This window comes from Haliotis cracherodii, unplaced genomic scaffold (genome assembly GCF_022045235.1).
Source record: "Haliotis cracherodii isolate W230 unplaced genomic scaffold, xgHalCrac1.p SCAF_2, whole genome shotgun sequence".
Taxonomy (NCBI): domain Eukaryota; kingdom Metazoa; phylum Mollusca; class Gastropoda; order Lepetellida; family Haliotidae; genus Haliotis; species Haliotis cracherodii.
Window position 1 is genome coordinate 42,132,589 of NW_027266275.1, and position 15,360 is coordinate 42,147,948.

Below are 15,360 nucleotides of genomic sequence, written 5' to 3' on the forward strand. Positions count from 1 at the left end.
TCTATTGTGATACAGACACCCTGGGTCATGACAGCACCAAAGCTTGCATGAAGATAGTATTCATGGAATTTAACCTTATTACAATGTAAAGAGACAAAACATTATTCATGTTTTAGAAACTATAATGTCTGTATGGATAGTGGATACAAATGTCTGCATTTACAAATTTCCCTGAATTTCTACTGTGATTCCGTTGATGCCATCCTACAGAGCCATTATGTCACATGGTGGGGTACAGTACGGTGACGTCATTGTTAAAGAACATGGAGGCGGCAGTCTCATTCACCTTTGCTGCAGACAGTATATAATAATTCAGATTTTTGTTGGAGTAACACAGTATCTTTGACAGTTTGTCTTATAGTTTACCAATCCTGTTACATATCGGTGCCAGATTGACTTGAAGTATGTTAGAACATTTGTAACTACACAGTTACCACCAGACATCCATAAGCTCACGTTGACCCCACTTATATATAGGATATTGTATTGTGTATTTGTATATATTTTCTTTATGTTTTGTAAGAGGCAAGAATAGCCCTGTGGTCTCAGGTGCTACAACTGTACAGAGATAATTACAGCAGAGATCTGTATGCTGTTGGTGCCAACCCAAGATTCACCTGATTATTATAATTCTGGATTTGTCCACACCATGATCATGGGGAAGCTTGTGCATCGTGCGTCAATAAAAAAAACTATCCTCACACATGAAAACAACATGCTGTTACATGTTTGAATTGCTAAATAATGGGTTATACTCTCTCTACCAATTGCAAGGAAGTAATATTTCGTGCAGCTTTTTACCTCTCCCCCTCCCCCAGGTTCTTGTGGCTGCAGCTAAGGAGCTATCTAAACCTTCTCCACCGTCGACGCAAGCAGCGCACAGGAAGGTGGAAGAGATACAGTCCTCGAGCCAGGCGGACAGTGCTACCTGGAGGGAGATTGTGGAGAAGAGGATTGAGTCTAAGACTCGAAGGTTTGCCAGAGGTCGATCACAACCCCTGCCACAGCCTATGCCCAACATGTTTGCACCAGTGGCAGGACACTTCTTCTACCCCCTCATGAAGAACTTTGACAGGTATGGTCTCTCTGTTATCTTAAGGTTACATTTCTAAAGTCAGCACAAAACCAACATTCTAGAGAAATGTGTTTATCTGGACATGATTAATACACTCCTGTGACCTAAATGTTTTGTGTGTTTAAACATTATCATTGCTCATTGTAAAATCTGATGTGGCCACTAGCTGTTTTCTGACATTCCCTACAAGTTGGCTGGCTTGCCTGTACAGACATCATACTGAGGGTCGACTGGTGGCCACAAGACCGATCTAATATCGCACTAAAAAATATTCACCTAGTTTTTGTATCTCAAGAATGAGTAATGACATATTTGTGACATCGGTGACATCGGTGGATCAGTGGGTCTTTGTATGTTGAATACAGGGAGCATACCTAGGTATATTTACGTCACTTCTCTGTTGTTTCACAAACATTTGACCCAATCAGATGGTATTAATTAATCTAGCCCTGAAGTAGTGCTTGTAGCTCTCTGTCCAGTAATTATGATGATTTGAATCCTCAGGAAGGAGAACACTTTTGATCTGCTTGGCGAGGACACCCTGGTGCTGGGGAGACTGGTGTACAGTCTAGGCATGATCCTGTACGCTGCCCTGCATGTTCCGGTAAGACGGCAACTATGTCATTATAATTTTAGAAATGTCACAGAGAGACACAGCGGTGAGGACTCACGTCTTGTCTGTAGAAATGGTTGGGCTATTTGTTCCTTGGTACCACCAGCACTGCCATGATGTGCTGGACTTGTTGAATTTGTGTTATTGTAAATATTTTATATACAACCAATAAGATCCTGTTCGAGATGAGTGAGTTTATGCACAACCAGCAAGATCCTGTTCGAGATGAGTGCATTTATGCACAACCAGCAAGATCCTATTCTAAATGAGTGAGTTTATGCACAACCAGCAAGATCCTATCCTAACTGAGGTAGTTTATTCACAACCAGCAAGATCCTATTCTAAATGAGTGAGTTTATGCACAACCAGCAAGATCCTATCCTAACCGAGATAGTTTATTCACAACCAACAAGATCCTATTCTAAATGAGTGAGTTTATGCACAACCAGCAAGATCCTATCCTAACTGAGGTCGTTTATTCACAACCAACAAGATCCTATTCTAAATGAGTGAGTTTATGCACAACCAGCAAGATCCTATCCTAACTGAGGTCGTTTATTCACAACCAACAAGATCCTATTCTAAATGAGTGAGTTTATGCACAACCAGCAAGATCCTATCCTAACTGAGGTAGTTTATTCACAACCAACAAGATCCTATTCTAAATGAGTGAGTTTATGCACAACCAGCAAGATCCTATCCTAACTGAGGTCGTTTATTCACAACCAACAAGATCCTATTCTAAATGAGTGAGTTTATGCACAACCAGCAAGATCCTATCCTAACTGAGGTCGTTTATTCACAACCAACAAGATCCTATTCTAAATGAGTGAGTTTATGCACAACCAGCAAGATCCTATCCTAACTGAGGTAGTTTATTCACAACCAACAAGATCCTATTCTAAATGAGTGAGTTTATGCACAACCAGCAAGATCCTATCCTAACTGAGGTCGTTTATTCACAACCAGCAAGATCCTATTCTAAATGAGTGAGTTTATGCACAACCAGCAAGATCCTTTTCTAGATGAGTGCATTTACCGTATTCGACGTAATAAGCGCCCAGGGCGCTCTCAAAATTAGGAACAGGGGGCTCTTATTAGAATATTATTTGGGTGAAAAAAACAGAGTTGAAAGATAAATTTCGTGGTTTATGCTGACAGCCTGAAATGTTTATATACGACAGATATATTTTTCCAGAATTTAATTGCCCATAATTGAGGGTGCATATTACACACGAGCGCGTATTATACACGACAAAATAGGTCTTGTGTACATTTATCAATCGGTAGGGGTGCAAATTGGGATTGTTCACTAGCCAATATATTAGCAAATATCGCCGTGGGCGCTTATTAGAGCGGGGCGCTTATTACGTCGAATACGGTATGCACAACCAGCAAGATCCTGTTCTAGATGCGTGCATTTATGCACAACCAGCAAGATCCTATCCTAACTGAGGTCGTTTATTCACAACCAACAAGATCCTATTCTAAATGAGTGAGTTTATGCACAACCAGCAAGATCCTTTTCTAGATGAGTGCATTTATGCACAACCAGCAAGATCCTTTTCTAGATGAGTGAGTTTATGCACAACCAGCAAGATCTAGACAAGACTGTCCATGTCTCCTATCACAGATTTAGGGGCAGGGAATGGAGGATTATTCACATGTTTTACGGACACTTCTTTCAGTATACATGACAATTAGATACGTAAGAGTTTCACCAAATCTTTTGTGTTCATTCCCTTAGGGGAATAATAAACATATATGGTAAATATATGCAGTATCAAGTGTTTGTCACCGTGTAAGCAGTTTTTCACATGCTGAGGATGAGGAAAACATGCTTCCTATTAACCCTCGTGGTGCCTGGCAGTTTCAAAAACATATACATGTTGAATCAAGTAAAGTCAAACAAGCTCCATTCGAAATATTGATGTCCAATAATTGTATCATCAATATTTCGAACGGAGATAATTTGACTTTACTTGATTCAACATGTATATGTTTAGTTAGTTCATAAGCAGACTGTTTCAAAGATTGCATTGCAGTAAGAATGACAGTTTGGATTATATACCTTGATGACATTCTGGTTATGTCCATATAGGTTTCATTGTCAGTGCTCTTCAATCAGTGAAACAAAACAAAAACAAAAACTACGAGATGGCTAAATAGTCCAACAACCCTCAAAGTGTCAGCTCATTTTCAGATATCATTAATTGTTGAAGCATTTCTGTCGGCAGCAAATCTATTCAGAAACCTATGTTTCATCATTCTTAAGTCGGCACCATGTGGTACAAACAGCACTTGTTTGTCCATCCGTCATATCTCTAAACTACACAAAGAAAGACCAGGTTGTCAGCTGATGCCTTTTGTAAATTAAGAATTTTTGTATTTTTTGTATTTTGTCCATTTCCAAGGCAACAAGTGTGACTTTGACGCTGGTCAGATCACAATTCACCAGTGAAGGTAACCAAAGTAACACAAGGGATATGTTTAGTGTAAAAATTAATATATATTTTTCTATTAAGTGGCAATATATAAAATTTAGGTTTAATGTAAAAGGTGAGCTTCAGTAACTATTGATAACTGCAGTTGGTAATGCAACAGATTACAGCATAAGCCATGTGCCACTTGTGTGACATCCCCTAACTCATATGTAAGCCAAAAAGGACCTGACATACAAGTACAAAGTTCCGAATCCCAATTCCATGGTATAGTTTTGATAGGTCAATAACTACAAAGCCCATTATTGTCATGGAATATTGCCTTGAGTCAGACATGGAAAGGACATGTCAGCACACCAAAATTAGAAAACGGCGCAAACTTGTGAGACATTGTTGGTCAAACAATAAACAGTTTCATTTACACACAGGTCACTGTGGAACTCTTCCCAATCATGGTGTACCAGAGGTGCTAGGTTCTATTACAATCAAAGAGAATATCATTCTCACTTAGAAACAAAAGCCATGTGTCTCTATTATACAACCACAGCACAGGTCAGCTGTTTGATGTGACGTCATCCACGCCACCAATAGGGCTTCAAAGAGTACTCGAGTACTTGGGCATGGGCCGAGTTTAGTGAGACTCGAGTGCTCGACCAAGGGAGATAACTCTAATTTGGTCGACTTTCAATAAGTTAATAGAAACGTGTCTTTATGTAACCTTCTTTTTCTGGAGTAATCAAATAAATCAACTGAAAGTGTCAATAGCTTTGATTTTCGTTATTTTTTTAAACAATACACTTATTTACAACCATTTCATAAGGATATTTCCTGGTTTAAAAAAGTACTTCGTTGCTTGTTTAAAAGCGATGTTTTACAAAACTATTAAACTGTCGACCTATTCATTCTAAATTAGCGTCGTAAAGTTAATCATTATTAATTCAGCCATTGACCAATCGCAACATACATCACGTGACGATCACGTGTGCAATATTGTTTTCATTTTTCACCCTGAACATGGCGTGTGATACATTGAAACGATTTCTATTCCCAAGTTGACAATTCTTATTTCAGTGAAGCTTCAGGGAATCAGCATACAAATTTCAAAGGTATTTTATTTGATACGCGATCACATTTGTTTTCTTAGTGATCTACAATGTCATTGTGACTCTTTCATTTTGTATACGATGAAATAATTGCCAATTTTATTGAACAGATGTATAATTGCGGGTACTCGAGCACGAGCCGAGTCTTACCCCTCGGGTACTTCAGTCCATATTTTTGGACCCGTTGTAGCCCTAGCCACTACACCAGAGGTCAATCAAAGCTCCACCTGTCCTGACAACAAATTCTCAGTGGCGGATAATCACCAACTGCCATTTAGCAGACAAAAAAGAATTCAGATTGTAACGTCATTTAACGAAAAAATAGTGTTTATTCTTTGCTGACAACAGATAACATATCAAAGAAAAGTTAAAGACTTGCAATAGTTTTTCATACGATAATCACTCTACATCAATAATTTGTAAACCTAATACTGATAAATATCCATAGCAGAATGTTGAAAATATGCAACCTATCTTGTTACGGTAATATATTCCATTTTCTGAAGATATTTATAATGTGTATTATAAAATAAACCAACATGTTTAGTGTGTTATTGCACACTACTGCATGTATGCAGAAACACGCATCACCCTGTCAACACCTGTGATGTCATCGTATCCCAATTGCATACATGGATGCTCATGAAGACTAGGTAGAGGATAGGTCTTCAGCAACCTTGCCATAAGAGGCGACTAACAGGATCAGGTGGTCAATCTCACTGACTGGGTTAATGCATGTTATCATATCCCAATTTCTTAGATTGATGCTCATGATGTCACTGGTTCAGTTTCATTTTAGAATTTAACTTTGATGTTTTCAGAAGTTGTATTATGTATTTATTGCTTGTATCATCAAAAGAAACTGACCTTGACACAATGTGTTTACAATATGACGTTGACTGTTTAGATGTTGTGGCCACACTTTTGAAATTACTTAAAACAATTAGACAGAATGAGGCCACTTCTTATTGAGTGATCTCTGCAACAATAAGTGGCTGAATAACAACAAATAATAAATTGGACAATTTCAAGAGGGCTCCTAGTCAATCTGGCTAGGAGCCCTAAATATTCCATTTATATTCTGGGAGGTCAGGTTCGCTGGCTTGGTTGATGCATGTCATCCATCCCAATTGCGTGGATCGATGCACATGATATTAATCACTGGATTTTCTGGTCCAGACTCGATTATTTACAGACCGCCGTCATATAGCTGGAATATTGCTGAGTGCGGCGTTAAACAACAAACCAACCAACCAACCAACAACCATTTATATTCTCCTCTCACAATGCTCACATCAAACAGACAACATTACAAAGACAACAGACAGCTGGAGTCTCCTTACTTTATGGCTAAGTGTTTCACAACATTATTACATGTTGATTGTACCTGGTGCCTTCACATTCTTTCTTTTGTTTCTTGGTTAAGGCTTTAAATGTAAAAGGTTTGCTAAAGTGATCCTCATGTTTAACAATTTGTATGCACAATGTATGCACACAATTTATGGCCAACTCAATACTTTACATTTGGCCAAATAATATTAACTATTGCTATCAGCATTCAGTTTAATTTTTTCTTCTCTTCAATTTTTCAAGATGGACAGATCAGTAAGCCAATGTTAAAAATAAGTACCAGTAGGATACAAATAGGAAAGCTATGGTAGTATTTCCCTTTGTAAAGGCATGTAAAATCACATGGAAGTACATATTCTCCACATTTACTCACACCTTGGTGGCCATGATGCTGTGAGCATCTAGAACCTGGAAATCTGTTCCTGTGGGTATTGAGTTGGCTGTGGCTGTGTGTTGGTGTAAAAGCTCTTGATATTGAGCAGCCTTGTGAGAGCATCACAGAACTTCTTGTCATAGATTGTGTAAATGAAAAGGTTACAGAACTGGGGAAGTGTTATGAACATCAGGCAGATGGCTCGGGATGTGGCCTTGAACTGTGTTGGGTTACGAAAGTTCTCAGCCTTCTTGTCCACAATGATCATGGCACTGTAGGCTAACCATGTGAGCACGAAGATGAGGATGGTAAGACTGGTGGGCTTGAGGGCCTTGAGGTAGGCTCTCAGTGTCATCATCAGGTGCTGGTTTGACTGGTTCCAGGGTGAATGTGTTTGATCTTGGACCGGGCTATCAGGAATATGGATATCTGTGTTATGCTGACGATGAGGATGCAGATGATGAAGAGGATAGTGCCTATGATGGAGATGTATGTGTGTTCACGATAGTTGAATGTGGACATGAGAGTGCACTCCATCATGCCTTCATGAAAGTTGAAGCTCTGCTTTGCCAGAGGAACAATGGCAACAACAAGCACTGAGCTGATGATAATTATGATGTAGATGTATGGGCGATTAGCCCAGCTGGAGTTGATGTACCAGAGAGGATGGAGGATGCATATTAACTTATCAAGAGAGGAGATGGTGTAGAACAGCATGCTGGCAATTCCAGTGCTGAATATGATGGAGCCCTGGATCTGACATCAGGGGCCGGCAAACCCAGCATGCACAACACTCACCACGGACATTGCAGTGGGCAGGCAGACAGCAGCAAACACTAGGTTCACTGTAGCAAGGCCAAGCTGGATGTAGTAGGTAGTTGAATGGAGTTGGTGTTGTCTTATGATGGTTGTGATAACAAGGGAGTTACCTCCCCCTGCCATCAGTAGTGAAATAAACATGAATAAGAACTGAGCTGTGGTCCCAATGGCATCACTCCCAAAGAGTGTGGTCTTGTTGAAGATGGATGAAGATGGCTTCAAGTCATCAGGCATCTCTTGCCATACACATGAATCTTTGTTAGTGGCTTCAATATAGTCTCAATATGTTAGTACTGGAACAATAGTTTGGCACTAATTTTCCTCCATTGTCACAAGGAGTATTTTAGTAAAAACAGTATGTTCAGAGGGACTTCCAGAAGTATTCCTCAGTGTTAACCCTGAAACAAAGCAAAACATTGCAGTACGTCAGGTTGAAGAGAAGTAGTCAGACTCACTGACTTGGTCATCATATCCCAATTACGTAGATTGCTGCTCAGGATGTCAGGATGACTCTCAGTTGTCCTTCTAATGAACAAACACTTATAAATCAATGGTTCCCATGTGTATCCATGAATGTGCTCCATATTGAAGTGTGATCATGGGTATTCATGTATTTGCTCCAGTTTGGAGTGTGATCATGTGTATCCATGAATGTGGGAGATTTGAACCATAATAGTTAATGTGAATAAGAGTTATCTGCCCTTGTACCACCCACCTTTTATTTTTTTGTAAGTGGAATCACCTTCCCTTGATCAGAGGATGTTCAGTCAAAATATTAGCAAGTGCTGAGCACTGGAGAACTTTTATACTGTAAGCCTTTGGGATAGAAATGGTAGATTACAGCTTCTACGACAGGATTGTGATGGTGACATGAAGCATATTGTAATTTCTGTAGGAAACATTCAGTCAACAGAATTGGTGAGAAATACCATTCAGATTTCAAATTGTAACATCTATTGTCCAACAAATGAAGCTCATCTAAATGATTCCTAACAGTATCAGATGGTACTTTACCATGCATTATTCTAGTGGATAAGTATACCCATAGGAAGTGGTGTGTATATTGGTATTATTAGTCTTAGTTGATTTACTGCCATCTTCATACTTAGCTATAGCCCTGATACACTGCACTAGGAGTCCATCTGCATACTTGGCTACAGCCCTGATGTACTGGACTAGGAGTCCATCTACATACTTGGCTACAGCCCTGATATACTGCACTAGGTGTCCATCTGCATACTTGGCTACAGCCCTGATATACTGCACTAGGTGTCCATCTGCATACTTGGCTACAGCCCTGATATACTGCACTAGGTGTCCATCTGCATACTTGGCTACAGCCCTGATACACTGCACTAGGAGTCCATCTGCATACTTGGCTACAGCCCTGATACACTGCACTAGGTGTCCATCTGCATACTTGGCTACAGCCCTGATATACTGCACTAGGAGTCCATCTGTATACTTGGCTACAGCCCTGATATACTGCACTAGGTGTCCATCTGCATACTTGGCCACAGCCCTGATATACTGCACTAGGTGTCCATCTGCGTACTTGGCCACAGCCCTGATATACTGCACTAGGTGTCCATCTGCGTACTTGGCCACAGCCCTGATATACTGCACTAGGTGTCCATCTGCATACGTGGCTACAGCCCTGATATACTGCACTAGGTGTCCATCTGCATACTTGGCCACAGCCCTGATATACTGCACTAGGTGTCCATCTGCGTACTTGGCCACAGCCCTGATATACTGCACTAGGTGTCCATCTGCATACTTGGCTACAACCCTGATGTACTGGACTAGGAGTCGCTCTGCATACTTGATTACACCCCTGATATACTGCACTAGGTGTCCATCTGCATACTTGGCTACAGCCCTGATATACTGCACTAGGTGTCCATCTGCGTACTTGGCTACAGCCCTGATATACTGGACTAGGAGTCCATCTGCATACTTGATAACACCCCTGATATACTGCACTAGGTGTCCATCTGCATACTTGGCTACAGCCCTGATATACTGCACTAGGTGTCCATCTGCATACTTGGCTACAGCCCTGATGTACTGGACTAGGAGTCCATCTGTATACTTGATTACAGCCCTGATATACTGCACTAGGTGTCCATCTGCATACTTGGCTACAGCCCTGATATACTGCCCTAGGTGTCCATCTGCATACTTGGCCACAGCCCTGATATACTGCACTAGGTGTCGATCTGCGTACTTGGCTACAGCCCTGATATACTGCACTAGGTGTCCATCTGCGTACTTGGCTACAGCCCTGATATACTGCACTAGGTGTCCATCTGCGTACTTGGCTACAGCCCTGATATACTAGACTAGGAGTCCATCTGCATACTTGATTGCACCCGTGATATACTGCACTAGGTGTCCATCTGCAAACTTGGCTACACCCCTGATATACTGCACTAGGTGTCCATCTGCATACTTGGCTACAGCCCTGATATACTGGACTAGGAGTCCATCTGCATACTTGGCTACAGCCCTGATATACTGCACTAGGAGTCACTCTGCATACTTGATTACACCCCTGATATACTGCACTAGGTGTCCATCTGCATACTTGGCTACAGCCCTGATATACTGCACTAGGTGTCCATCTGCGTACTTGGCCACAGCCCTGATATACTGCACTAGGTGTCCATCTGCGTACTTGGCTACAGCCCTGATATACTGGACTAGGAGTCACTCTGCATACTTGATTACTCCCCTGATATACTGCACTAGGTGTCCATCTGCATAATTGGCTACAGCCCTGATATACTGCACTAGGTGTCCATCTGCATACTTGGCTACAGCCCTGATATACTGCACTAGGTGTCCATCTGCGTACTTGGCTACAGTCCTGATATACTGGACTAGGAGTCCATCTGCATACTTGGCTACAGCCCTGATGTACTGGACTAGGAGTCACTCTGCATACTTGATTACACCCCTGATATACTGCACTAGGAGTCACTCTGCATACTTGATTACACCCCTGATATACTGCACTAGGTATCCATCTGCATACTTGGCTACAGCCCTGATATACTGGACTAGGAGTCAATCTGCATACTTGGCTACAGCCCTGATGTACTGCACTAGGAGTCACTCTGCATACTTGATTACACCCCTGATATACTGCACTAGGTATCCATCTGCATACTTGGCTACAGCCCTGATATACTGCACTAGGTGTCCATCTGCATACTTGGCTACAGCCCTGATGTACTGGACTAGGAGTCACTCTGCATAATTGATTACACCCCTGATATACTGCACTAGGTGTCCATCTGCGTACTTGGCTACAGCCCTGATATACTGCACTAGGTGTCCATCTGCGTACTTGGCTACACCCCTGATATACTGGACTAGGAGTCCATCTGCATACTTGACTACAGCCCTGATGTACTGGACTAGGAGTCACTCTGCATACTTGATTACACCCCTGATATACTGCACTAGGTGTCCATCTGCGTACTTGGCTACACCCCTGATATACTGCACTAGGTGTCCATCTGCATACTTGGCTACAGCCCTGATATACTGCACTAGGTGTCCATCTGCATACTTGGCCACAGCCCTGATATACTGCACTAGGTGTCGATCTGCGTACTTGGCTACAGCCCTGATGTACTGGACTAGGAGTCACTCTGCATACTTGATTACAGCCCTGATATACTGGACTAGGTGTCCATCTGCATACTTGGCTACAGCCCTGATATACTTCACTAGGAATCCATCTACATACTTCTTTACACCTCTGATATACTTCACTAAAATGAAATTTGATGATAAAAAAACAAAGCAGATGACAATAAAACTGATCGCCCAAACGCATCACGGCAAAGGCCAAGGTAACCCGATGCATGTGAGTTCCATGCAAATTAAAATGCACATGTGATCCCCCATTTCTTGCCCTATAAAAATCCACCCAGATCAGATAACATTCATTAGCTATTGAATAGCTACCACATGCCAAGATTCACAAGAAAACAGCGACACCAAGCCCTTGGACGATTGCAAGCTGGACAAACCGCCCGGCAAGTAGTCAATGCATTTAAAGTCCTCGTAAGGACCATATGCAGGCTCCAGCAACGGTACCAGACCACCAACAGTACAGATGACCGACCACGTAGTGGAAGTACAAGGGTCTCCACCGTTACTGTATCTCAACAGCAGATGGCAGAGAAAGAATCTTGCGACCATGTGGGGAACATTATTCTGAATCGTGGGTTGGTCCAAGCACCATGGTGTGGGGTGGAATTGGTCTTGCACAGAGGGTCGGCCCTGTGGTCTTCCAGAACATCGGTTCAGAGAGAGGCAATGGTGTCACAGCGGCGCGGTACATTGATCAAGTCTTGAGACCACATGCCATACCTCATTTAGCACGTTGCCGCAACCACAAATTTCAGCATGATAACGCCCATGCCCACACTGCGAGAGCAACAAGAGACTACCTCCAGAAGCATCAGAACCATGCAGTGGCCTGCCCTCAGTCCCGATTTAAATCCCATTGAGCACCTGTGGGACGAGATTCAAAGACGTCTGAATGACGTCCAACCAAGGTCGACAACTGCAGCAGGCGTTCCTCAGAGTGTGGGCTCAAGTGCCTATGGCCTTCATCAACCGCCTCATCCATTCCATGTTCACTTTACGAACATTTGGCACTTTAATTTCAACCTTGATGATCAGTTTTGCCAAGTTTCATCTTTTTAGTATGTCTCAAAGTATGTTTACAGTGTTTGGACAAATGAGGTTTCTCATATATCTATCCATGGTGATGTTTCTTTTGTGGTTCAGTATATAAAAGCACAGTAAAGTTCTAACTATCAGGCACAATATGGCAAAAAGTAATTAAGAGTAGTAACATTGAACACACAGTTTTGATTGGCTAGCGCTTTCAATCAGGCTATTTCAATAGGCCATAACTTTGGCACATATTTATGAATGAAATGTTGTTCTTTTTTAAACAGTGTGGGTTCACGATCAAAATTAAGCTTATATAGCAGGAATACTAGCTGAACAACAAACCAACCAACACGTGGAATAGTGGAGTGGAACAGTACGGTACATTGTGTGGCTGCATTATTTGTGAACGGTGAAGGTTTATTCTTTATTTTAATTTAAGTTCTGTCTTTCCGATATACTTTTAATGGCACCCACAACAAACAATCGTGTAAATAACATTTCTGGTATCATAAGTCATATTATGTTTTGCACTAAATTTAGTGTTCTTTGTAATTTGGACTGAACAGAGAAAGGTCTACAGAATACGAGTGGGGAACAATTTTACGCTTGTATCTACCTTCAACCAAAAATCATGTAAAAACATTGTCCATGGTTTTAGTACTGTGATTCAAAATTGCCAGTTATCGCTGAACCATGGACAATGTATTAAGGTATTTAGCAAATACAAAATTATCAACAGCCAAAGACAACTAAAAATCTTCGAGATTTTTTTAAAAGTCCTAAATTTGATTCTGTTGTCGTTACTCCATAGGCTTCTCCGTGTGGTGACAAACGTTGCCTTTCTTGCAACAATATAATTGAAGGCTGTTCAGTCCAAATTACAAAGTACACTAAATTGACTGTAAAATAAAATATGACATATGGTTTGATGTATTTTAGGTTTTTAAATTGCTAGATACCTTTATCTATAATTCATCTCATTGCTCTTTAGCTAAAACTAGAATTCATTTTTGTTATCCTAATCCAACACCAAACCGATTGATTAAAACTTGATTTCCTACCTTTAGCTGCTGGTCAATGGATGGCTTGTTTACTTCATCTGTATGAGGGAGCTGCTATCTGCTCTCAGCCTTTGGGCCACCACAGTGGCTTCACCATCAGAATTAGACACTGTGTTAGCTGCAACCTGGCCTCTGGGGAGCAGTGATGAATTGGCGTGGGACCTGCCTACTGAACAGGCGACAATGCATAATAACTGCCATTTCTCAGTCTCGAGAATTATATTTATTATTATATAATCTGACAATTGGCTTTATCCGACACTAGTGATGGGAACAGATTAAATCAGTGCTATTTAGACCCGTTAATCCAAGAATCCGACTCTGACACACCTAATTTGCAACGAATTACTGAAATCACTCGTTAATCAGTCTTGTTAATCCGTGGTCATCTGCCCGCGAGTACACAACCCATGTTTTCATGCAAGATGAGTCGGCTGGTAGCTGCACATTACAACGGCTGCAGAGATAAACTTGCTTAACAATAAACAATATATGCTTTAGATAAAGAAAAGAAAACAGGATTAATCACCTGCTTCATTTTTTTACGAGTTTGTATCGGTACCTATCGTGTAGTTGTCTGATTTTTTATCATGAACGTTGATACTACTTAATTTCGTTTAAGCGACATACTCAGTAATCCGACATAATCATATGCATCCAACCATGTTGGATTAATGGGACTTGACAATACTATGGTAATACTGTAATAATTTTATGGTAATACTATAATAATGCTATGGTAATACTATAATAATACTATGTTAATACTATATTTATACTGTTATGCTACTGTAGCTGAAACAGTCAAATATTACACTTGAGGATGTCCAGTGTTTTTGTTTTCTCATTTGGGATGCTTTATGTTCATCAGTGCTAGTGAGAAGGACATAACATCAGCTCTCAGCCAGACATATCACAGGAGGATTTCTTATAGGGGATTTGTTCCACGCAGGTTAACAATCCCGACATGATTTTGAGGTGTGATGGAAAAGTCTTTAAATAGCTAGTATGAACCTAGCTGTAGCACCTTTAGAATGGTATTATGATAGAAGGACTGCCTTTGGCTTTATTCTACAGTGTGGAGGACTAACATTACGACTCTTTCCTAGCTTCAGTGGCTTTCATGTTGGATGAGATGAGTTGAAATGGGGTTTAATGTCATGTTCAAGATTATTGCTCTTATGTAGTGACTTGCATACATGTGTGTTTATGACTGCTTGTACTAGTCTGGACTAATGCTGTTTTATAGTGCTAGCCCACTGAGACACCATGCCATATTTTTAGCGTGCATACCCAACTCAGACATAGTATATTGACTCAAAGCCAACCAGTCCTTGTTTTTTGCCAGCACCAGGCAGGGTAACAACATGTACCATCTACCGGTATTAACATCTTTTGGTATGATGCTAATAGGGTATTAAACCCATGACCTTCCCATCTCTGGACAGACACTCTACCACTAGACCACAGAGGCGGTTTATAGGATGTTTTTAAGGTCTAATTAGCGTGTACATGATTTGCAAATTTTGCTCACCCACGATGGGTTTTTATCATCATGATATGGTTGAAGCATCCTAAAATTGATTCTTCAGGTGAACTACAGGTCCTAGGGACTATATTCATTATTTGTGTTGTTGAAGAACTGTAGCATTATATTACAGCAGTGGGATATTCTTAGTTTCACATTTGCCACCTGAGGTCTGTGAGTAATGTGTTAACACAAGTGAACCGTGGACACATGAGGACATCATCACCTGCAGTGTCCTTGAATGGATACATGTTTGATCCATGTTTTTAATCATGTAGGGCATGCTGTGCTGGCCA

At 41.0% G+C, this 15,360-nt stretch overlaps 1 protein-coding gene and 1 pseudogene across 1 annotated transcript in view; one reads left to right on the top strand and one right to left on the bottom strand.

Annotated features, from left to right (window-relative positions):
* LOC139469138 (telomere length regulation protein TEL2 homolog) overlaps window positions 1–15,360 on the top strand; it is a 59,571-nt gene that overhangs the window by 30,663 nt on the left and 13,548 nt on the right. The window contains exons 14-15 of the mRNA XM_071251274.1: window positions 819–1,075; window positions 1,580–1,679. Of these exons, the coding sequence (XP_071107375.1) occupies window positions 819–1,075; window positions 1,580–1,679 (357 nt within the window). The remainder of the gene's footprint in view (window positions 1–818; window positions 1,076–1,579; window positions 1,680–15,360) is intronic.
* LOC139469139 (trace amine-associated receptor 4-like) lies at window positions 6,984–8,008 on the bottom strand (annotated as a pseudogene).